This window comes from Littorina saxatilis, linkage group LG12 (assembly GCF_037325665.1).
Source record: "Littorina saxatilis isolate snail1 linkage group LG12, US_GU_Lsax_2.0, whole genome shotgun sequence".
NCBI classification, from domain to species: domain Eukaryota; kingdom Metazoa; phylum Mollusca; class Gastropoda; order Littorinimorpha; family Littorinidae; genus Littorina; species Littorina saxatilis.
In genome coordinates, this window is record NC_090256.1 from 41,063,534 (window position 1) to 41,089,178 (window position 25,645).

The 25,645-nt window shown below is 45.4% G+C and overlaps 1 protein-coding gene across 1 annotated transcript in view; it reads left to right on the plus strand.

Annotated features, from left to right (window-relative positions):
- LOC138981952 (uncharacterized) overlaps positions 1 to 25,645 on the plus strand; it is a 40,427-nt gene that overhangs the window by 188 nt on the left and 14,594 nt on the right. The window contains exons 2-12 of the mRNA XM_070355136.1: positions 2,668 to 2,802; positions 8,708 to 8,885; positions 10,851 to 10,995; positions 11,483 to 11,610; positions 11,968 to 12,022; positions 12,714 to 12,783; positions 13,252 to 13,776; positions 20,899 to 21,135; positions 22,244 to 22,328; positions 22,576 to 22,648; positions 24,496 to 24,568. Coding sequence (XP_070211237.1) covers positions 2,709 to 2,802; positions 8,708 to 8,885; positions 10,851 to 10,995; positions 11,483 to 11,610; positions 11,968 to 12,022; positions 12,714 to 12,783; positions 13,252 to 13,776; positions 20,899 to 21,135; positions 22,244 to 22,328; positions 22,576 to 22,648; positions 24,496 to 24,568 — 1,663 coding nt within the window. The 5' untranslated portion in view covers positions 2,668 to 2,708. The remainder of the gene's footprint in view (positions 1 to 2,667; positions 2,803 to 8,707; positions 8,886 to 10,850; positions 10,996 to 11,482; positions 11,611 to 11,967; positions 12,023 to 12,713; positions 12,784 to 13,251; positions 13,777 to 20,898; positions 21,136 to 22,243; positions 22,329 to 22,575; positions 22,649 to 24,495; positions 24,569 to 25,645) is intronic.

The following is a 25,645-nucleotide window of genomic DNA, read 5'->3' on the forward strand; positions in this document are numbered from 1 at the left end:
TAAAGCCATTAAAGGACAGCCATGCTTGGAAAAGGAAACAACTGAGTTCAAACCTTTGTGAAGTGAGGTTTATAGAGATCAGAAGCGTGCAGATATTTTACGTTTTGGAAAAGTTTTGCTTTACCTTAATAAATCTAACATTATACTTAGTTCCCATATTTGTGAGAAAGGCAAAAACCAGAGAATGAGTATATAGTGATCAAAAACGTAGGGCGGATCTTCTTCTTCTTCTTCAAACACTGAGGAAATCTCTGTGCAGGCCAACTATCCTCATTTACACGATTTAGAGCTGATGTAGAAAGTACACTTTTTCTGATTGTTAGTAGCTAGTGTTAGTATGCCATATAACTGACATATATATTTGATTCTGTTGGAGTACCACGTACTGATGTAGGTCCTTTTTGTTCTTCTGCTTCTTCAAGTTCAAGGTGCTGAGGAAATCCCTATACCGGGGAACTATCCTCATTGCTTGGTGGGCCTAAGGTCCCTGGAGAGTAGAGTTAAAGTTAAGTGGATAGTGTACCTTTAAAAAAATCAAAACAGGGTGGGGTTGGTAGGCAGGCTACTGATTTTCGCGATTCGCCTTAGTTAGAGCCCACTTTCAGGCCCTGGGCTAGTGTGGGGCTAGTCTACATCCCAGTGCTACCTAACGCAGCAACTGGGCCCCGACGAAAGAATACGAACAGGACGAACAACATGAAGCAAGAGTGATAGATTATTTCTAATAGTAATACTTGTATAGTACTACCTTGAGCCAAGCTAATTTCACACCCGACCAGTATTGTCCAGGACAGATCAGTCTTCACGACTCCAGAGCACCGTTTAACTCATTGTCTCCCAGGTACGGATATATATACAGTGGAGTCCAGCTATAACGAACCTGGGTATAACAAAATCCCTCTTTTAACAAACTGCCATTGATTTCCCGGCAGACAGCCTTCTATTTCTTACTTGTTACTTTCCGGCTACATCGAACCTTTTGAACTCATTTGCATAACGAACCCCTCTTTTAACAAACACGTTTTCATCGCCCCAGAGCCGTTTTGTCTCTAAAAGTCACAAGGCTACAACGAACTGATGTCAATAATTGTCTCCAAAGACAAAAATACACAAACACAAGTGCACATCGCCTGATGAGCGAACTCTGAACAAACTAACGAGCAAACTCTGAACAAACTAACAGCGGGAGGTGCACGGAACAGATCGAACCAAAACCGAAAGTTGTGGTGACGTCATGACATTTTGCGATGTACGTCAGCGAAGCTCGTGCACATGTGGTCTGTCTTGCTAAAAACAATGGCTGACGAACATGGTTTCGAAATCTGGAACTGTTTTTTTGTTTTCTCCGATCCGTGACCGAGTGACGCGATATAGAACCACGCGTTCGTTTGAATCGATACTCTCCTCAGGCAGTGATCGAAATCTCCTAAATTGCTCAACACTGTGGACAGTCCGGAGTGCAGTTATGTCCCGTGAATGAGCGAGTCAAAGTTTTATCATGAAAACTGACGCTTTTCATGCACCTCCCGCTGTTAGTTTGCCTCTCTCTATGGATTATATTATGAAGCTGTTGAAAACATGCAGAGATTGTACTCTCCAAGGAAAGATCGATGGGACGGTCATTTGAAGGTGATTGGGAAAACTTGTCTTGAGGCCATTTAGGGTTAAAAGCTCTACAGCGAATTACTGATATAACGAACTAAAATGTATCTCCCTTGAGATTCGTTGTACCCGGACTCCACTGTATCTGTATCAACTCATATGGCTCTATCTGACCAGGTACGGATATTATATCCGCTCAGAGTCAGACTGTTAGCTTCAGTCACTTCCTGTAACATCGATCTAACGCTTGCATTCCAGCATGTTGAAACACAGTTACTACACAGTAACTACAATTCTGAGTGACCTGCTGCAGCACAGCTGGTCTCGGCTATAAAAAAAAAACTTGGTCATTATAGCAAGGGTAGAAAGTGTTAACTGGACCATCCGCCATGGGGACCGGCACGGTTGGCCTAGTGGTAAGGCGTCCGCCCCGTGATCGGGAGGTCGTGGGTTCAAACCCCGGCCGGGTCATACCTAAGACTTTAAAATTGGCAATCTAGTGGCTGCTCCGCCTGGCGTCTAGCATTATGGGGTTAGTGCTAGGACTGGTTGGTCCGGTGTCAGAATAATGTGACTGGGTGAGACATGAAGCCTGTGCTGCGACTTCTGTCTTGTGTGTGGCGCACGTTATATGTCAAAGCAGCACCGCCCTGAAATGGCCCTTCGTGGTCGGCTGGGCGTTAAGCAAAAAAACCACAAAAAAACACATCCGCCATGGGAAGTCCTACCAGAAGAGTTCTCGTCATGTGAAACTCACCCCCACATATCTAAGACTGCAGAGGCAGTAACATATTTGGTTTAATAAAGGAGAGACTCTGAATGATATTACATAGTTGATAATGATATGTTAAGAATAAGATCAGTAGGAGCCTCTTCTGTGAGATTCTTTCTTTCTTTATTTGGTGTTTAACGTCGTTTTCAACCATTCAAGGTTATATCGCGACGGTTCTGTGGGATGTTTAATTCAGCCTTTACTTCTATAATGCACATATGTATACTTATTCTGGAGAAATGAAATTATGTCAATTGTCATACTTTGATGTTGAATGATATTTCTGATTTCAGGTGAATGTTACATCCAGCATTAAGCGTGAGATATAGACACAATGGCATCATACGAAGGCACTGCAGTGCCTCTGATTTGTGGGCGGGTAACTCATATTGTTGACCCGGGTGACTTTTGGCTTCGAATGGAACCAGGTGAGTTGAACTTACAATAATAAATACATGTGTAGATTTTAATTACCATGATTCATCGATTCAGATTGGTACATGGTGGCAGTTTAACTTTTAAGTTGAACATATATGATACATACATGTGTAGATATTGATAACTTTACCATGATAAAATGTGTTTGCATGTTGTTGCTAGATCTAGTGAGATTTGTTCAGGGTTTTATACCTGAAGAAGTTTTGTAGTTGTTCATTGACATACTGACTTTGAAAATCCATCATAATTCATAAGTGTTAAGTCTTTTATTATGATAGTGTCTTGTATAAACACATTAGGCAGTTTTGAAAGTTGTGCTTGTATGTTAGGTTCAATATTTTAACATGTTTTAACCTCCACTCTTTCGCATCTTACCAGTCAGTACCCCTGAACATTCTGTTTACAACAGACGCAGGCATAATTCATTCAACAATTGAGACAGAGAACAAATGCTGGTAATGTTAAACTTACAGGGAGGTCTGGAAATAGGAGGTTGATTTTGAAAATAAAGTCTTGTCTGTCCCAGAAACAGACTTGGTCTAATGTGATGTTTTTGAGAGCAGGCTATATCCAGTACTTCGTCATTTAAAAAAACAAGTCGCGTAAGGCGAAAATACAAGATTTAGTCAAGCTCAGTCGAACTCACAGAATGAAACTGAACGCATTGCATTTTTTCCGCAAGACCGTACAGTCGTAGCATCGTCTGTCCACCGCTCGGGGCAAAGGCAGTGAAATTAACAATACAGAAAAGCGCGGAAGCGGTTGCGCTGAGGAGGATAGCCCGCTTTTCTATATCTCTATTCTTTTTAACTCTCTGAACGTGTTTTTAATCCAAACATATCATATCTATATGTTTTTGGAATCAGGAACGGACAAGGAATAAGATGAAATTGTTTTTAAATCAATTTCGGAAATTTAATTTTAATCATAATTTTTATATTTTTAATTTTTAATCCGAATATAACATAATTATATGTTTTTGGAATCAGAAAATGATGAACAATACAATAAACATATTTTTGGATCGTTTTATAAAAAAATTAATTTTAATTACAATTTTTAATGACCAAAGTCATTAATTACATTTTAAGCCTCCAAGCTGAAATGTAATACCAAAGTCCGGCCTTCGTCGAAGATTGCTTTGCCTAAATTTCAATCAATTTGATTGAAAAATGAGGGTGTGACAGTGCCGCCTCAACTTTTACAAAATGCCGGATATGACGTCATCAAAGACATTTATCAAAAAAATAAAAAAAACCGTCCGGGGATATCATACCCAGGAACCCACCACATGGCCCATTCCTTAACGTGGTGTGGTGTTTGCGTGTCTCGGTGACCCTAAGAGCTATGCCAGCGGGAGTGTAAACTCCTGGCAAGGCTTCCCAAGCTGGACAGGTCGAAGGGTAGAAGCCAGACTATAAATATGGACCAACCTTGTGCTCACAGGCCGAGGGCAGGTCCTTGGGCCATGAGCTAAGGGTGAGGTAAATCTGACAGAAACCTCGAGTGCTGAAGACGTATGTGTTGGGCCGCACGGCGCACTCCAACAAACCACAACACTACGCATCAACTGCCATTATGACACTTGGAAACAGAATTGACAGTAATGGTGCTCGCCCTGTGAGGATCCACCAGGCAGGTGCAGCGCCGGGCTCCGCGCCTCAAAGGAGTCCACCCTCAGCTACTGGAGGTCCCTTCATCTCGTCTTGTGGAGCCAGGGGACGAGAAAGGAAAGCGACTGGCCGGAAAAACAGCAGAGCCAAGGACAACCCCACTATTAACATCATGCATTGGAATGCAGAGGGGGTATCCAATAAGAAGGAAGAATTAGAGCACTTCCTCTATGAAAACAGCATCAACATCTGCTGCATTCAGGAAACACACCTGCAAGAAGGGAAGCCCTTTAAGATCCGAGGGTACCAGGTGTTCAGGAGTGACCGACAAGGGAGGAAGAAAGGAGGAGTGATGACTCTGGTCAGGAACAACATAAATGCCAGTGAAACCAACAGATACATGGAAGAAGCAGAGTACATAGAAGTCAAGATAACGACCAATGACAGCAAGATGAACATCGTCAACTACTACTGCCCCAACGACAAGATGCTGTCGCTTGACACAATCCAGGTCCCTGACAGCGGCTTCCTCATCGCTGGAGACTTTAACAGCCAGTCCCAGAGTTGGGGATATAAAACACTAGACAGGCGAGGAGAAGACATTGAATCTTGGCAGGACGACAACCACCTGATCCTTGTCAACGACCCCAGAGATCCATCTACCTTCTACTCGCGCCGCTGGCACTCAACAACAACACCAGACCTGGCATTGTGCACGGATGACATCCACAAAAACATCTCAAGAAAAGTGGATGAACAGCTGGGTGGAAGCGACCATCGCCCAGTTCTCCTTACCATCAGTAGAGACTCAGCATCTGAGCATCCACAACACCCGAGATGGAACTACAAAAAGGCAAAGTGGGGACTGTTCAACATACGAACAAATGAGCTGACCAGAGCCATAGAAACAGAGGGGAGAAACATCAACAACGTGATAAAGGAATTCAATGCTAGCATAATCCAGGCAGCCAAGGACAGCATCCCACGTGGAGTGAGGAAGGACTACATCCCATACTGGTCCGATGAGCTGCAGAAGACGCACGATGCACTCACAAGAATGAGAGAAGAGGCAGAGACGAACCCTAGCCAGGAGAACAACATCAAACTCCAAGAAAGCAAAGCAAAACATCTGAAGACAAAGCTAGAGTGCAAGAGAAGAGGCTGGAGAGAAAAGACGGCAGGGCTGAATATGGAAAAAGACACAACAAAGCTCTGGAAACTTACAAGAGCACTGAATGAAGAGAGCAACAAGGGACAGAAGATCACCCTGGAGGAGGAAGGAAGAACACTCACTTGAAAAGCCGCTGCCAATGCTTTCGCCCAAGCATATCGGGGAGAAAGCGACACCACCATACCCCTGCCTCTACAAAAGGAAGTCAGAACAGAAATTAGAGAAAGAACAGAAAGAAACGTCCAGGATGCCATGCAACAAAACATCACCATGGCCGAGCTGAAGAATGCCATCAAGAAGCTCAAAAAGAAGAAGTCTCCAGGTCCAGACAACATTACGAATGAGATGTTGCAACACATAGGCAACTCGGCCCTCCAGAAACTACTGGGCATCTTCAACCTCAGCTGGAGACAGGGACAGGTACCTCAGTGCTGGAAGGAAGCCAGGATGATCCCAGTTTTAAAGAAAGGGAAAAACAAGACCAAAACCCTGAGCTACCGACCCATCAGCCTGACAAGCTGCGTATGCAAAACCATGGAGCGCATTGTCAACCAGCGCCTGCAGCTGTACCTGGAATCAGAAAGCATCATCGTCCCAGAACAAGCCGGCTTCCGACAGCACAGAAGTACGGAGGACCAGACAACACACCTTAGCCAGGTCATAGAGGATGCTTACCAGGCCCAGAAGGTCACCCTGGCCACTTTCATTGACCTGCAGAAGGCCTTCGACAAGGTCTGGAAAGATGGACTCCTTGTGAAGCTCCTACGTTCCGGCGTCAAAGGCAACATGTACCAGTGGACCAAGTCGTACCTGCACAACCGAAAGGCCAGAGTGCTGGTGGACGGTCACTGTGGCCGAAAGGTGCTACTACGCCAAGGAGTTCCACAGGGAGGAGTACTCTCCCCCACGCTATTCATACTCTTCATTAACGACCTGGTACCAGAGTTGCCCAAGGGAGTCCAAGCGGCACTGTATGCTGATGACCTTGTTCTCTGGTGCTCGGAAGAGTATGCAACCACAGCAACCTACAGGATGCAACTTGCCCTAGAAAAGGTTGCAGCGTGGGCGGAAGACTGGTGTGTGACCATCAACAGGGAGAAGACCACTGCCACTCTCTTCACACTCTCTGCCAAAGCGACACCTGGCAAACTGACCTTGGGTGACACACCCCTGAAATTTGAAGACCAGCAAACATACCTGGGGGTCACCTATGACAAGCGCATGACCTGGAAACAACACATCATGAATGCAGAGGGAAAGGCCAGGAGAAAACTAAACATCATGCGGAAGCTGGCAGGATCCCACTGGGGTGCAAACGAGAAGATCTTGAAATCAGTCTACCAGGGGACTGTACGACCGCACCTTGAGTACGGATCAAGCTCTTGGGCAACAGCAGCCAAGACACACCAGCAGGCCCTAGACAAAGTACAGAACCAAGCGCTGAGAATCATCACGGGCGCAATGAAATCAACACCCATACAGAAGATGGAACAGGTGACTGGCATTCCTCCACTGAGCAAAAGGCGAGACTGCAAAACAATGGTACAAGCCACCAAGTACCAGTGCACTCATGACCATCCAATGAATGACAGACTCAAGAAGATGTCCTCAGGCAGGCTGAAAAGATCAAGCTTCGCTCTTGAGGCAAGGGCTTTGCAGAAGAAACATCAGACAGAGATGCCAGAGCTAGTGGAGCCACCATCTTTCTCCCTTGACGCCCCACCCTGGGAAGACAAACAAGGAAACCTGGACATACAGACCAGTGTCCCCTACCTCACAACAAAGGACGAGCAGAGCAATGTGACGAAAAAAGCCCTGACTCTTGCCGTGCTTGAAGAAAGGTACCCCCAAGAAGCATGGATACGGGTGTATACTGATGGGTCAGCCACAGAGGCCGTCAAAAATGGAGGAGCGGGGGTGTATGTCCAGTACCCCAGTGGAGAGAGGCAAGCAGAAGCTATACCAACAGGCCTCCACTGTACAAACTACAGAGCTGAGGTACAGGCACTGATCCATGCAGCATACACCATCAACGACAGAGTCAACCATGACAACCAGGTGGTCTTCCTGACTGACGCTCTGTCAGTACTACAAGCAATGACCAGTAGCAAACTGCCTCAGCTGGAACACGCTCTACACAACATCAAAAGCCTGAGGACAGTACTGCAATGGATCCCCTCCCACTGTGGTGTACAGGGAAACAAAGAGGCGGACAGGATGGCAAAGCTGGGTGCAGAAGATGAGCAAGAGAACAACCCTGTGAGCCTGACAGAGATGAAGACCATCATTAAGTCTCTGCACAGGACGCCCCAGCCACAGGACAGCTACCACCTGCTATCCAGACCACAGCAGGTGGTCATCTTCCGCCTGAGAACGGGACACAACAGACTTAACCAGCATCTCCACAAGAAGCTGCATGTTGTGCCCTCCCCCATGTGTTCTTGTGGGGAAGCAGAGCAGGACACGGCCCACATCCTACGAGACTGCAGGAACCACCAGGTGCTGAGAGAAGAAATCTGGCCAATGCCGGAGTCCCTGCACAACAAGCTGTACGGGCCAGTGGCTGCGCTGCAGAGGACCACTAATTATATCTCAAGATCTGGACTCCAAGTGTGATCGGCGATCGAAAAGAAGAAGAAGAATACCCAGGAACTCTCATGTCAAATTTCATAAAGATCGGTCCAGTAGTTTAGTCTGAATCGCTCTACACACACACAGACAGACAGACAGACAGACAGACACACACACACACACACATACACCACGACCCTCGTCTCGATTCCCCCCTCTATGTCAAACATTTAGTCAAAACTTGACTAAATGTAAAAAGACCTTGTCTGGTTTGGTATGTTTGAGTGGATGCTAAATTCTGCGCTTCGTTAGTCAAAAATGTAATTTGTTATTTTATCCTGAAAAAAGATCTGGTCAATTTTTATGAGTTTGACTTTGAGTGGAAAACTAAAACCTGCGCTTTGTCAGTCTTAAAAGAAAAACCTATGTTTGTTTGTTATTTTATCTCAGAAACAGACCTGGTTCATTTTGATGAATTTGAGTGGAACCTAAATCATGCGCTTTGTTAGTCTTAAAAAAAATTGTTTTTGTTTATTTCAGAAACAGACTTGGTCTGTTTTGATGAGTTTGAGCACAAGCTGAATCCTGCACTGCGTCAGCTGCCTGTTGGGAAGACGGACGGTGTTGCGGAGGGTTCCACTGTGCTGGTGTGCTGCAGAAAGCAGGATGGCAGAAACACTACCCAGTGGAGAAGAGCCACTGTCATCAGAATCGATTGGTCAGTTTGTTGCCAGCACTGGCTCACTCTGTTTCAGGCTACAGGGCTCCCCACAGATGCTTTGCCTGGAGGGTCCCGGGACCCCAAACATAATTTTTAAGGGGTCCAAAGCCCAAGTACCCTTGCAGCAAAACTTTAGAGGGTGGAAAAACCAAGATGAGTTTTGGAATTTCTGTGAGACCTTCACAAAAGCGTTATTTGTCATATCGGTTAGATTTTCTCGTTTTCAAAACTCAACCAAGTGAACGTTCTTGTTCATTCTGAAGGGCAATTATAAGATGATGATTACATCAGTACCGACAGAATGCATTACAATGCAAATTTAGTGCGCCCAGGGACCCGCTCTATTCAAGTTTAGGGTCCATGTTACGAAGTTGAAGTACTTGACTTGTAATTTACTGAGCATAGACAAACAAAATGTGCAAGTATTTCTAATTCTTTATCTGCAGGCCAAGGATACATATGGAACCAGTTCTTATTCATGAAATCAATTTGTAAGGTTAAAATGTCTGTTAACCACTTGACTGCCTTATGACGGGTATACCCGTCATGCGCTTGTGCAGCCGGCCGCAGGGCCTTAGGACGGGTAAACCCATCTTCTCCGTTCCGGGATTTTCCAGAAATGCTACGTCACTGCTGACACAGCCAATGGCTTGGTAGGATACCTCATTCTCATGAATAAACATAAATGGTGACGCGGTTTTGCATCTGAAGGCTATTTTCGGCCTTGGCGACAGGGTAGGGGAGAGAAATCTCGACTCGTCAAAATGGCTAACGGTGACAGTCGACCGGGCCCTAGTAGGGAAAAACAAAGCCGGACTGACGCTACAGGCGGTGCAAATGATTATGGATACTGACAGGGGAAGGGGGAGATCTTCTTTCGGACAATTCATTGGAAACAGGTAGATGACAGTGATTATAATCCTTTCTTGGAGCAAGCAAAACAGCCACCTGTGTTTGATCCACAGGCACCGGAAGATGCGCCGGACTGATTTTTCAAAAGTTCATATTTAAACATTATTATAAACCAAACTAATTATTATTTCCATGTTTAGACACTAAAAACAGATTCTTGGTTCAATTTCCTTTAAAAATAACATAGGTTTTAATTACCTACCTACTGCCAGTTTGGAGCTAGAATTTTTTGTGAATTATTACACCCCGAACTCCAATATTCCCTGGCAGTCAGGAATGCACATACGCAAGTTTTGATTGGCAGCGAAAGGGTTAAAGAAATGTCAACTTAGTAACAAAACTAACATGGTTTCCAATGGTACACAGCCCTGGAGAATAACCTGTATGTGATTTGTGTGTAATGGAATATGTGTAGCTGGTAACCCCCCTAAGTTACTTTTTAAGTGCGTTTTTGAGTCACTTGAGAAAAAGTGACTCTATGTAATCGGTCAGTGTTAGTCTGTCCGGCCGGCCGTCCGGCCGGCCGTCCGGCCGGCCGTCCGTAGACACCACCTTAACGTTGGACTTTTCTCGGAAACTATCAAAGCGATCGGGCTCATATTTTGTTTAGTCGTGACCTCCAATGACCTCTACACTTTAACGATGGTTTCGTTGACCTTTGACCTTTTTCAAGGTCACAGGTCAGCGTCAAAGGAAAAATTAGACATTTTATATCTTTGACAAAGTTCATCGGATGTGATTGAAACTTTGTAGGATTATTCTTTACATCAAAGTATTTACATCTGTAGCCTTTTACGAACGTTATCAGAAAAACAAGGGAGATAACTAGCCTTTTCTGTTCGGCAACACACAACTTAACGTTGGGCTTTTCTCGGAAACTATAAAAGTGACCGGGCTCAAATTTTATGTGAACGTGACTCATTGTGTTGTGAATAGCAATTTCTTCCTGTCCATCTGATGCCTCATATAATATTCAGAACTGCGAAAGTGACTCGATCGAGCGTTTGCTCTTCTTGTTATTAATTGTATTCGATTGTATAACTGTTTCAGGAATAAGAACATGTTTGACGTGTTCTACATGGACTATGGATATTCGGAAATTGTACCGGCCACCTCCATTTGTCACACCGTACCTGAAGACATCGCACTGCACCCTGTCAGTTGCTTCCGATGTGCCTTGGCAGGAATACAACCCGTATGTATCTGGTATTTGGTATATCTCATTGCTCTTCGGGAAATCCCTCAAGGAATTTTGGAGTGCTATCCCCGGAGACGGCATGCAGCAAGAGAATTGCGCTACCCAATGTAGCTTTGAACTTCGGATAAGGCGCTATATAAATAAAGAGAATAATAAATAAACAAAGTTGTGATGACAATTAAAATAAGAAAACCATCAATCAGTTATACAGCTGAGATTTTGAAACGATGCAATGTGTGTTTGTTCAGAGCACATTTTAACATGAACAGTCAGAGATATCTATTGATCTCATGACTTTCATTCGAGTGAGCATCTGAAAACTGTTCGGAAGGTACAGTGTACTTACTGAAAGTTGATTTGAATTCCTTATTCTCCAGAGATCATTCAACGTAACTTTCAGTTGTCTGATTAAGTTAGACTGGTAGTGGAAATTTAAAGTAGCATCAAAAGGTTATGAATGCACATTTTTGTGTGAATTTTTCAGATCGCTAAATCTTGGACGAACAGGGGAGTGAAGATGTTTGAGAAGTTGGTACTGAAGAAAACCCTAAAGGTGGCTTTGGTGTCGTACAACCATCTGACTTGGTCTCGCAGAGTGGCCCTATATCACAGGTACTGTGAAACCTATACTTTAAAACTGGGGGGGGGGGGGGGGGGGGTATGTGTGTGTGTGTTACATTTTGTGTTGGAAGATTTTATAACTTAGTAAGAAGCTTGTAGTTGTAGTTCTGAAAAAAAAAGAAAATGCATCTTTTGCTTCAACAAAGTGAAGTTTACTAACTTTGCAGGTCAAATTACAACTTCAGTAAATATTCCATCCTCACAGAAGGCTAATATTCCTCTTTTCATTAACTTTTCATCTCACCAAAGTAACGAAAAGTCAGTAGTTTGAATACAAATTCAGAATTTCATTGTCTACTGCTTTGAAAACTCACTATACGTTTTATGTTTGTATGTTTTCTCCACCAGCACTGACAGTGAAAGGTCGATAACGCACCAGATGCTGGAAGCTGAAACAGGCCTGGTAATTAGTTTTGCTTGATTATGTTATGTTTGACAGGAGCGTGACAAAAGGGGAGTTCTGAAAATAACTCTTTGTCGGGTTTGTATGGGTTGTGGAAGAGTGAATACCCTTGCCAAAACCTCTGACAAACATTGGACGGGCCAATCATTAGGGAGGGATGTGTCAGAAACGCATGGACAGAAGCACGTGTTTCCAACACACCCCGTCTGCATGTTTCCGACACACGTCTCGCTAGTGATAGGCCCCTCCAATGTTTGTCTGATGTTTTGGCAAGGGTATTCCGTCTTTCACTACCCATACAAACCCGACAGTTATTTTCAAAAATTGTTTATTGCAATTCACCCGAACGATCTTAGACAGTTACAATAGGTTGAAGCAAAGCAATGCCTATTTTGTTCAGTTTTATTCCTGAAATGTGTACAACACCTGAAACATTTTGCAATAAGTGTGGCTCCTAGTAATGGATTATTCTTAATAAAATTGTGATCTTTCTCGTAATGTCTTCTGTTCAGTCTGCTGGTTTTGATTTAACTATGAGCATACATACATTGTGGTTCATTACATAGTTCTGTGCTTGTGTGGATGTAACTTGACAGGAAACTTGAATGTAAGGGTGGGGGAGGTCAAAGTGTATCTTTTCTGATGCAAAGTTGTATCGCCCTAATGAGAAAATGATTTTCTGTGTGTGCAGCAAACTGAAGAAAAAGTTGAGGAATTTGCCAGGGATGTGGTTCCGGTGTCGTACGAAGACCTTTATGGATGTAAGGAGTGCAAACTTGTAACAATGAATGTTGGTGTTGGTGTTGTTGTTCATTAAAGGCAAAGAAAATATAACATGAAAGTCACGGAGGAAGGAGAGAGTATGCGGGTGTGTTTTCTCATGTGTATGTGTGTACAAGAGTGTCTGTGTGGTGCTTGACAAATTTAGAAATATTTGGACTTGTAAATTGAACCTGTAGCTCATGTATCATTTCACACTTTGCAGAATCCAAGTGTTCTTGAGTTGAGTGAAGATGATTGACCTACTTTGTTTGACATGGAAGCCTGCTTTATAATTATATTGATAATAAACTTGTTTGGTTTCGCAAATTTTAATCAAAGAATTACAAATAATGCTGCATACAATCAATTCAAACAATGGAGCACTAAAATTAAGCTTATAAACATGCTCTTAAAAAATGATAGATTTGGTGGACGAATAAAACGTATGCGTACTTGTTTGGTTTTAGATCATCCATATGATCAGCTGCAGAGCGAGGAATGGGCTCAACCAAACCCGGACAGCTCCACATCAGAACAGACCATTAATGGGGAGGCGGGTCAGCATCAGACCAACTCCACTTCATGCGACACTTCATCCTCAGACGCTGAGTGGGACGCCGTAAGCGACGACGCTGAAGACGACCAAAGAACCCAACTTCACGGATCGGACACAGGCAACGGCCAGAGTAGGACCGCTCCTGGTGGGCTGAGCGTTGATTGTGAGGCCAGAGGCAGAGAAACGGCCTCACAGTTTGACACCAGGGACACGGACAGTGAAGTCCGGTCGCCTGCGGACGAGATCGTGGTGCCGGGGTTCAACCTGACGGTGTTCCAGACACGGCGGATGCTGAGCGCGGAGGAGCTGCAGAGGGAGCGTGAGGAGGCGGTCAGAGCCGAGCGCAAGGCCAAGCTGCAGAAGGACATAGTGGAATGTCACCGCGACCTAGAGCTCACCAACCCCATGACGGGGCAGGGCCAGGGGCAGAAGTGGGGTTAGTCATGATAGGTGTTTGTTTGAATTGATAACAGAATACAGAATATTTTATTGCCCAAGTTTGGGAATTCGTTTTGACAGTTGCGATTTTCACTCCATTCACTCCAGCCAAGCCCACCCAACATTACGCAGCTATAAAACATACAACAACATCAATTAAAATACATACCCTGAAATTAACGATTGATAGACGAATTCCAGAAATAACCCTGTCAGGTTTTATATGGGTTGTGAAAGAGTGAAAACTGCTTTTATTGGGTCAAACTTTCCCACGCGACATAATAGGCCAGTCACTGCCTCAGTGAAAGCAAAAGTATTCACTCTTTCATAACCCATACAAACCCGAAAGAGTTGTTTCAGGAATTGGTCTATGTTTTTGGCCTTTTTTTTTGTTTTGTATTGCCATTAAATTACATATCCATACCCAACTCACAAATAGCAATTAACTCTAGTTCAGTGCTGGTAACGCTGTACGCGTCCCCTTGGTAACCAAGGGAGGCCACTCTAAAAAAGAAAGTGATCCATCCCATAATGCCAGACTATCAACAGTCCGACATCCGTATGCGCGCGCATACGCCGCCATCTTATCATTCCACTCTCAGCGAGCGACGTGTCTGGTCGCGTTTTGTTGTACGCTCCGGCTGTGTTCAGCCTTGGTCTTTGTTTCCTGACTTTGACTTCGCCCCTTGGTCTGCCGCCGAGCTTTGTCAATACCCTGGCTGTTTTTGGGTGAGAGCTTTCTTGTTTTATGTAACTTTGGCGACGTTTCTGTCGCACGTTTGTGAGCTTGTAAAATTTTTCAGTTTCGAAAAATTTTTGTGAGTTCGCTTTGACATGGCGGAGTGCGCCAAGAATAGAACTAGTTCGAGACAGGCTGCTGCTTCAGCTTCTCCGGCTGCTAGTACTTCTTCCTCTAAGAGAAGTTCTTCGTCTAGAAGAAAGAGTGATGGAATTTCCGCCACTTCTCAGATAGAACCGGGAAATGTAGGATGTGATGTTGATGTTGTTGTTGACAAGCCTTCGTCCGCCATTTTGTCCGCGAAGAAGGACAAGGTCACACGTAGTGATAAGGATAAGGATGTTGTTAAACCGGTTGTTTCGTCGGGGGCTCCTGGTGATTCAGGTGTGTCTCCCGCCGATATTGCGTCATTGCTTTTGACTTTAAGTACACAGGTTTCTACTTTGGCGGCCGATTTGTCGTCGACGAAAGCAGAGATTCGCGCACTTCCGGCTGGCGTCTTTGATGTCTCTTCGTTGGGTAGAGTCAGGTCTTCACCGACTCCTTCCACTTCCGGTTTCGCTTCAGCTTCCGCTGCGGCTTCCGCTGTGGCTGCTCCTACCGTGGTTCGGGCGGAAGTGCATGCGTCTCAGCATGGTGATGGTCGACTGGTGTCCCTTCTGCATGAGCCGGTGCGCTCTAAAGGTATGTCTTCCCCACAAGTTACCAGGTTCTCTGGTGACGGTGGGGTGCGGTCACAGGAGAGAGTAAGCCACGTGCGTGGTGAAAGCCCTCCTGCAATTTCTGGCCAATGGCATCGCGCCGGTCCAGCAGTTGCAGGGAGCCCTGTGAATCGTATGAACTCTGCATATACCTCTGATTCAGTGTCGGGTATGCCGGTTCTATTTCCGTCCCCGGGGGACGGATGGTGGGTGTGACTCCGAGGACTTTGCAAGTCTCTCTGGCGTTGACCCACCTGGCTGTGATAGCGACCAGGAAGGAGGGTTGGAGGAGGGCAATGCCACGGCCGTGGATGACACCCTTCTCAACCTGCCGGCGAAGCTGTCGAGCGCGGTGGCTCTGGCAGCGGAGACGGCTTCCAAATACTTTCCGGAAGGGGTGGTGAGAAGCAAGGAGAGACTTCTGCCACCCAGGTCGGCTTTTGACGATTTCCGGTCTGCCAAGAATGATTCTGGTCAGTTCCGGTTTAAAGAGTCTTCCTCAGTTGCCTATGTTATGGCAAAGGTTTTCAAGGGGAGGAACGGACCGGAGGTGCCGTTGTTGTCGCAACGTGGCGATGCACCTGAGGACGTTCTCCCGTGGTTGGCCAAGGCGGGGGATCGGGCTGTTTCTGGTATTCAGAAGTTGAAGCTTGCTCCCCGGCCTGTTAAGCTGATTGAGCATTTCGCGTTACCTATGGCTGTGTTGCCGGTGACGCCTGAGCTTGCTTCGCTGCGTGAAGTCGGTTACGGTTCTAGCACTGCGCTTCCGTGTACCGAGGCTTCGATGATGGCTCTTGAAGAAGCAGGGAGGTCGTTGCTTGAGCTGACGTCAGTGTCACAGTCTCTGCAACGGTCTCTTTCGAGGTCGATTGCGACCTCGCTGGACCCCTTTGAATTCAGGTTCGACGCTTCGGCGCTTGACGTGTCTACCCTTCTGGCCACTTTGGCCAAGGTGACAAGGGAACAGATGTCGTTTTCAGCCAACCTTTACGCACATGCAGTGCACTCAAGGAGGTCGGCGTTTTTAACGGGATCGAGGATTTGTGATAAGTCCACGATTGAGTCCTTGAAAGTGTCCCCGTTTTTGGAGGGATCGTTGTTGGGTCAGGCCTCTTTGGATGCTCTCCAGAAGGAGACAGCGGACGCGAGGGATCTCGCTATAGCCCGCATTGCCTTTCAGGGTTTGCCTAAGGCTCAGGGCAAACCTCAGTCTCAGTCTCAGTCACGGACTCAGACGCAGTCTACGGCCAAACCTCAGACATCCTCGTCTGGTGGTGGCGGTAAGGCTCAGAAACAGTCGTTCTCTTCAGGGGGTAGAGGTCGCGGTGCGCCCTACCCTAAGAGGGGTCAGTCCTTTGGTGGTTCTAGGGGGTCGGGGCGCAAGCCCCACCCCCAATGAAACTCCCCCGAACAGGCCTTCCCGGTAGCCCCCGCACTGGTTGTGGCGGGCGGCCCGTCCGGGGCCCTCTCTTCCTGGCTGCAGCTAGTGGACAGCAAGTGGGTTACCGGGATCGTTCGTTCGGGGTTCAGACTTCTCTGGTCAGGGGAAAAAGCACCTCTGACCAGGATAATCCCGCTTTGCAAACCCCCCAGGGATCCGGAGGCGAGAGCCGCGGTGCAAGGGGAGGTGACAGCCCTTCTCGCGAAAGGGGCGATAGAGGAGGTCTTGGACTTACGGTCCCCGGGGTTTTACGGCAGACTGTTTGTTGTACCGAAAGCCTCGGGGGCTTGGAGACCAGTTCTGGACTTGTCTACTCTGAACTTGTATCTCCGGACGGTGAAGTTCACCATGGAGACGCCGGCCTCTGTGCGAGAGGCGCTTCGGCCAGGCGATTGGGCTACCTCGGTGGACCTTACAGACGCATACTTCCACGTCATGATGCATGTTACGGACAGGAAGTGGTTGCGCTTCCGCTGGGGAGCCAAGGCCTATCAGTTCAGGGCACTGCCGTTCGGCCTTTCTCTCGCGCCTTGGATATTCACCATCGTGGTGCGTCAGCTCTGCGCTCTTGTGCGCAAGGAGGGCGTGCGTCTGCGAGCTTATTTAGACGATTGGCTTATCCTGCATCAGAACAGGGAGTTGTGCCACGTCCATACTCGCATGGTGCTCAGTCAGGCTGCCCAGCTCGGGTTCTCTGTGAACCTGGGCAAATCAGAACTGGTTCCATCCCAGACGTTCACTTACTTGGGGATGGAGTTCGATACGCTCAGTTGGTCGGTCCGCCCGTCTCAGAAGAGGGTGGCCAAACTTCAAGACTTGCTCCGTGCGCTTCACGGAGAGAATCTGGCCAGTGTACGGGTTCTGACATCAGTGCTTGGCCAGAAGGAGTCTATGGCTACTCTTGTCCCACTGGGCAGGGTACACAAGAGGCCTTTTCAGGCAGCTCTTCAGGCCCGGTGGGATCAGTCAACCCAGGGGTGGGACACCCAGATTTCTCTGGGAGCCTGGTTTGTCGCGACCACGCAGGTCTGGCTCCTTCCCTGGGTCTCACAGGGGGTCCCGATAGTGTGCCCGGCGCCAGAGAACGAGCTGTTCACCGATGCTTCTCTGACGGGGTGGGGAGCTCACCTGGGGGAGCATGTGGCTTCGGGGGCGTGGGATCTGTCTCTTCCCACGCGCCATATCAATGCTCTGGAGTTGGAGGCCGTTGCCTTGGCCCTCCAAGCTTTTCTGCCGTTTGTTCAGAACAGTCATGTCAGGTTGCACACCGACAACAGGACTGTCGCGGCTTACGTGAACAGGCAGGGCGGAACGAGATCCCTCAGCCTCTCAGACAGTGCGTGCCTCATTCTAAAGTGGTGCGCTTCGCATCGTATTCTGCTGTCAGCCATCTTTCTGAAGGGCAGCTTGAACGTCCTTGCAGATGCGCTGAGCAGGGGGGACAAGGTGGTCCATTCAGAGTGGACTCTGTCACACCAGTCCCTGCACCGTCTTTGGGAGCAGATAGAGAAGCCTCAAATCGATTTGTTCGCAACTCGGTATTCAGCGAGGCTTCCTCTGTTTGTATCTCCCTTCCCGGATCCCCTGGCGTGGGGCGTGAATGCGCTGGAACTGAATTGGACAGGGCTGACAGCTTACGCCTTCCCTCCGTTTTGCTTGTTAGGCAAAGTTCTCAGGAAGGTCGACCTGGAAAGGCCAGCGCTGGTTCTGGTTGCCCCACTTTGGCCAAGCCAGCACTGGTTCCCGGACTTGCTGCGACTGGCGGTTCGACCGCCTATCCCCATCGCAGTAAGAAAGGGAGAACTCCTACAACCCAGGTCGGGCATCCCTCACGAGAACCCTCAGGCCCTCAACCTTCAAGGGTGGATTCTGTCAGAAGCGCTATGCTCAAGGCAGGGGCCTCTTCTGCCACTATAGACTTTGTGAAGCATGCCCATAGGAAGTCGACCAGTTCGGTCTACTCGTCTCACTGGGCCTCTTGGGTGAAATGGTGTGGTCTTAACAGAGTTAAGCCTTTGGCACCAAGGTCCATGCAGGTAGCAAATCATTTAGCCTGGCTAGCTGGACAAGGGGGTTCGGCTTCTTCTCTTCGTGTTAGAAGGTCCGCAATTTCGTCAACACTTAGGCAGCTGGGCCATAAGATTACTCTTGACGGAGTTGTTGCTAGCGTTATTAAGGGCGCCTCCCTTAAGGCCGCGCGTATGAAGTCTCCGCTCCCTGCTTGGGATTTGATGCTTGTGTTGAGATTTTTGGCCTCTAACGAGTTTGAACCGTTACAGTCATCTAGTTTGGCTAACTTGACGCGCAAGGCCGTTTTTCTAACTTTGCTCGCTACGTCGCGTAGAGGGAGTGAGGTTCATGCTTTATCCGGCTTAGATAAAGATATTGCAACCGAAAAGGATGGTTCCATATCTCTTAAATTCAGGCCAGAATTCTTAGCTAAGAATCAGAAACCAGGCCATATTTCTCCTGTCATTAACGTTCCTGCCTTGAGCAACATCCTTGCTCCTGGAGACCCTGACATAGTTAACTGTCCGGTCAGAACGCTCAGCGTTTACCTGTCTCGAACAAAGTTCATTCGTTCCGAAAATCAAAAGTTGCTTTTTATTTCTCCCAATACGGCAAGGGGCAAAGATATTGCTAAGGTGACTTTGACCAAGTGGGTTTCCACGTTAATCAGGCAAGCTTACGCCTGGTGGCATACTCAGTCCGGAGAGGTTAGGGCAGTACTCCCCCTGACTTCGGCAAGAACCCATGAGGCGAGAGCATGGGCCTCTTCTGTGGCGGTGCTCCGTTCAGGCCGTCTGGCTGATGTTTTGGAGGCTGCCTATTGGAAATCGGAGGATGTCTTCATGAATTATTATCTGAGAGACATCTCCTCCTTGCGTCAAGACGGCAGTTTTGCACTACCTTCTATGGTGGCAGCAGGACAAGCCCTTCTACGTTGATTTTTGGTGAGTACCCGCCACCTATAGTAGCAATCTGCTATTTGTGAGTTGGGTATGGATATGTAATTTAATTAAAAATTTTAAGAGTAAATTTTCATTTAATTAATATACTTACCCAACTCACAACGTTTATTCCCTCCCACCTCCCCGCTGTGGTTGGTACTGGGGTCTAAAAAAGAGTGAGTTGGGCTTCGTTTTGGAATGATAAGATGGCGGCGTATGCGCGCGCATACGGATGTCGGACTGTTGATAGTCTGGCATTATGGGATGGATCACTTTCTTTTTTAGAGTGGCCTCCCTTGGTTACCAAGGGGACGCGTACAGCGTTACCAGCACTGAACTAGAGTTAATTGCTATTTGTGAGTTGGGTAAGTATATTAATTAAATGAAAATTTACTCTTAAAATTTTTAATTATGTGTTTTTGTGTGTGAACAAAATAATAGAATCAAGGTCTCATCTTAACTGAGCTAAATTTTTCTCTCTGTTGCTGGTTTCATTATCATTTGTTTGCTCATCAACTTAAAAGACCCACCGGTCGCCGTGAGCTAATAATGTGTATTATTACAAGTTCAGACCTGTTTACCCTTACGATTTTGGCGTAATTTATTACGATTTTCTGCAAAAAATACGCCATTCCACTATCCGTGTCAAGACAACGATTTTCATGATAAAAAAAATGTTTGGCATTGTTTTTTTCAATGGCAAAATGGGGTGAAAAAGCACAGCACTGACCAGAGATCATGTCTGTCTGATAACACGCTGGAGAGCCTTATTCTGGTGGTGAAGTCTCGCCCTCACTCATTCGGCAAGCGCAAGTACAGTAGAGAAGCGCTTGACACACTGAAAAAGGCCTACTACGAGCAAAAGAAAAAGAATCAGTGATGCATGTGCTTTTGATGTGATCTTCTTTGAAATTATGATGACTACAAAAACTGACTGATGTGTTTTGTTTGTGAATGATGAATATATGTGCATGATTGCGTTTCGCAGACACAGTTGTCATGTGCGTTGTAATTGGCGACGAATGCTGGATGATTACTATTTTTGTGCCAGGATTACTATTTTTGGGGCTGAGCATTACTCCAAAACACTTATGGGGGTAAACAGGTCTGCAAGTTCAAATAACGAACTTTTCTTGTATAAAAAAAAAAATGTATACAAAATCTCATCAAAACATCTACAGTTTCTTGGCTTACAAGTTGAAGTCTTATTTAGTCTTTTATTTGTGAATATTCTTGCACTTGAGTATTGCGCTTTTGTTTTGTAATGATAACTGTTGCTTTCTTCCAGGAAACTCGGACCTGCTCATTGGGAGGCATATCTCGGAGGAAAATGAAACAGAGGTCTTGAAGCAAGTGGTTCCAGTTTCTTCACCTGCCCCTTTGAATGATCACGCCAGAGCATTGGACGAGGATAGAAAGGATACTAATTTTAATAACCATAATGTGGATGAGGTGGAAAAGACAGCTGAAATATTACCGGAAATAACATCTTTAGAACACCATGCATGTGATGAACAAAACCACAGTAAGTATCAGTCGATGCAGTTGACACCCCCCCCCCATCCAGAAATCTGAGAAAATCAGGTTTTAATAAGGAGAGGGTCTTAAAGGCACAGTGCAGCTCACAGCCTTCGTTTTGCGTTTTTGTTGCAGCTGAGTGCATTTACAGTTCAAAAATCGTCCTATGGTAGTAAAACAAACCCAAAACTACCCAACGACAACATCTGTGAAGCTCGACAGTTTCTTGTTCACGCGAGTGCATAAATTAACCTAAGTTATTACGTGGTGTTTGGTCGGAGTTCGATTCAACTTGAGTGATTCCGGCCTCCATTTTGTTTTACACAAACTCATAATGACGTCTGACATAGGTTGCTTTAGTGACGTGTCTTTTTGTGCATGATGTGGTGATCTACCTGATCTAAATTTAGATCCAAAAATAGGCCAAGACCAGCCGGGTCCGAGTACGAAATTAATTCGTAAAAAAATTGCAGTTCTTGACTCTTTGGGTGCAAGTCAATGAAACTTGGTAGTTCTTCTGACGGATAGCTGCCTGAGGTATGACTAAAAGCCCCAGGGGCTCCGTGCACCTGGATTTGACAAGTTCAGTACCTTTAAATGGGGGTAGATGTTCAGAGTTTATACCAGAAAGTCTGAGAAAACAAGGTCTGAAAAGGGAGGAAGTCCTTAAAGGAGGTGGGAGGGGGTTATATTGGGCTGTGTTCTTCTTCTTCTTGTCGTTCGCCTATGCTAAACTTGGAGTCCAGCTCTGGTAATGAAGCTGGTGGTCTTATGAAGAGCTTCCACAGGTCCATGCAGCTTCTCATGAAGGGGCACCGGCCTGGTCCAGGTCTGTGTTCAACAGGTAAGAAAGAACCAAAGTCATTCTTGAAGCTGTCACAACTGAAAGCTAACAGCCTGTGATTGTTGGTCAAAATTTGGTGTGTAGCTTGTTTATAGTCAAATACAAGCTTATGAATTCAATGATGAAAAAGGCTGCATTTTAGGCCAAACACAAGTAAATAATGACAGAAAGCCATAATTATGTGACAAACACTAGTGCATTTATGTGCAATATCTTCTTGTTCTATAACCATACATTTAACTTTTATTACCGTGAGCTTTCTTGTGCGCAGGAAAATCACCAATAACTGCCGGACCTTCCGATGGGGTTGAATATGCCGTGCACAGTCCTCAGCCGGACAAAAGGGTCAAAGAAAGGTATTTAATTTGTGTGTGTGTGTGCGTGCGAGCTCTTGTGGGTGCATGTATGGGTATGTGTGTGTGTGAGGTTCTTGCTCTAGCTTTTAGCTCATCTTTAATTTTTTGTTGTTGAAATGTGCCTCATATATATATATTTTTTTTTTTAACTAAAAGAGATTTTAATGAAAGAGGAGTTTTCTTTTCCCATTTTCAGTTCCTGATTAAAATGTTAATCAATGTGTCAATTGTGTGTGTGTTATTTCAGGGGCCCCCCACCTCCACGGACACAACTGTCGGCAGAAGAGGAAGAATATCATAAGCAGAAGCAATATAAAGAGGTATGTAGTTTTGGGGGTAAGGTAAGGATTAGATATGTCTTATTTGGGGGAAAAGGTGAGGATTGAGTATGTCTTATTTGGGGGGAAAGGTAAGGATTAAATATGTCTTATTTGGGGGGAAAGGTGAGGATTGAGTATGTCTTATTTGGGGGGAAAGGTAAGGATTAATATGTCTTATTTGGGGGGAAAGGTAAGGATTGAGTATGTCTTATTTGGGGGGAAAGGTAAGGATTAAATATGTCTTATTTTGGGGGAAAGGTAAGGATTAAATGTCTTATTTGGGGGGGAAGGTAAGGATTAAATATGTCTTATTTGGGGGGAAGGTAAGGATTAAATATGTCTTATTTGGGGGGAAAGGTAAGGATTGAGTATGTCTTATTTGGAGGGAAAGTTAAGGATTGAGTATGTCTTATTTGGGGGGAAAGGTAAGGATTAAATATGTCTTATTTGGGGGGAAAGGTAAGGATTAAATATGTCTTATTTGGGGGGAAAGGTAAGGATTGAGTATGTCTTATTTGGGGGGAAAGGTAAGGATTGAGTATTTCAAATTGTTTGTATGTTTTACTTATTTGCTTCGTGTCATAATATTCAAGACTGGAAAGATTGAGAAAGATTATTGTAGCGAAATCTGTAAACTCTTTCCTAGGTTCACTGGAACCTACCTTTTAAAAGCACAGTACGCCTCCCGTAAACCATCACAGATACTGTCAGACTTTTACACACAGTACAAACACCGTTTTGTTTAAACACTCCCTGCTTGAGAACATCCTAGGTGCCCTACGTAAAGAGCAAGCAATTTTCAAAGAATTATTTTTGCGGATTGTCTGATCAGACAATCGGACGGTGCGTTTTGGCGCTAGACCTAACTTTTAAAATCTAAATAATAAATTGACATCTTGTTACACAAACATTCTTAAATCATAAAAGAATTCTTTTTTCATCAAGACAAGATCAGCACAATTCGAAGTTTTATAAAAGTTTGAAAAAAGAAAAGCCCTGAACAGGGTCACGCAAGGTCGTGGTTCTCATAGCAGACGACGGTTATGCCTATCGCCAGTTCCTCTGAACAGTCAAAAGCCATCGCTAGAGTTCGTGTGAATCGCAGCCTTTTGTTGCGTTTAGACTCTGAGGTACATAATAACATGCTATTGCAGATAAGCTTACAGTGAGTCGCATTGAAATCACAAACTGACGACTACATTGTGAAAAAAAGGAAACTGGATCACACAGGTTTACGATGGCTCAGGGTTAAGATAAACCACGCAAAATAATTTCTTTGAAAATTGCTCGCTCTTTACGGAGGGCACCTAGGATGTTCTCAAGCGGTGAGTGTTTAAATGAAAGGGTGTTTGTACTGTGTGTAAAAGCCTGACAGTATCTGTGATGGTTCACGGGAAGCTTACTGTGCCTTTAAGGTCCCCTCCCCTGCAGTGTTTCGCTTTTATATGACCTTGCTCTAAAATAATAAAATGTAAAAGGAAAAAAGCAAAGGTGGTGAGAGAGATGAGAGGAATTTTGAAGAGTTGGCTTGTAAGGATTGGGGGGGGGGGGGGGGGGGGGGGGGGTCCGTGGAAGAAAATCCAGCATTTTGCAGACAAGTTTTTTTTAAATACAGGAAATGAAATGTGCAACATGCATACCAGTTGATCATTTTTTTATCCTAAAATGTATTTATGCAATCACTGTGTTTTTTGACTTCTCACATTTTTTGAAGTTCTAAAAGAGGGGTTTCAACATAGTGCAATTGCTGGACTAGGGAGATTTGGATGTGCATAGCCTGATTGACGATTGTTTCAAGACAGCTGATGATTGCTTTAACAGAAGTGAAAATTCCCCTTGTTTGACAGATTCTACATGAAGGAGTGTATCAAGACGGATCTGATGTGGTCTGCGCTCAGTTTCACAGTCTCGTCCCCTTGAGTAAGTGTCAACCATGTCAGGATCTAGTTGTCAACATGCCCGACAAAAAAAGAATGAGAAAAGTATTGTTTTAAGCAAACCTTTATTCAATGACATAATTAAGTACAATGTTTGGCATTGAGCATCCGTACTCAAGCATGATGCTTATATTAGCGTATCCTGAAAGAAGAGTTAGGAACCAGTAAGCTACACAAAAGGCAACATTCACTTGCAGTGTTTAAAGTGTGTTAGGTCACCAAAAGTAGTTCCGGAGTTTGCCTATTATCAGCGGTTGTTTTGAGGCTTATGCTGTGTATGTGTGCGTGACAGTTTGTCTATTATCAGCGGTTGTTTTGAGGCTTATGCTGTGTATGTGTGCGTGACAGTTTGTCTATTATCAGCGGTTGTTTTGAGGCTTATGCTGTGTATGTGTGTGTGACAGTTTGTCTATTATCAGTGGTTGTTTTGAGGATTATGCTGTGTATGTGTGCGGGACAGTTTGTCTATTATCAGCGGTTGTTTTGAGGCTTATGCTGTGTATGTGTGCATGACAGTTTGTCTATTATCAGCGGTGGTTTTGAGGCTTATGCTGTGTATGTGTGCGTGACAGTTTGTCTATTATCAGCGGTTGTTTTGAGGCTTATGCTGTGTATGTGTGTGTGACAGTTTGTCTATTATCAGCGGTTGTTTTGAGGCTTATGCTGTGTATGTGTGCGTGACAGTTTGTCTATTATCAGCGGTTGTTTTGAGGCTTATGCTGTGTATGTGTGCGGGACAGTTTGTCTATTATCAGCGGTTGTTTTGAGGCTTATGCTGTGTATGTGTGCGGGACAGTTTGTCTATTATCAGCGGTTGTTTTGAGGCTTATGCTGTGTATGTGTGCGGGACAGTTTGTCTATTATCAGCGGTTGTTTTGAGGCTTATGCTGTGTATGTGTGCGTGACAGTTTGTCTATTATCAGCGGTTGTTTTGAGGCTTATGCTGTGTATGTGTGCGGGACAGTTTGTCTATTATCAGCGGTTGTTTTGAGGCTTATGCTGTGTATGTGTGCGTGACAGTTTGTCTATTATCAGCGGTTGTTTTGAGGCTTATGCTGTG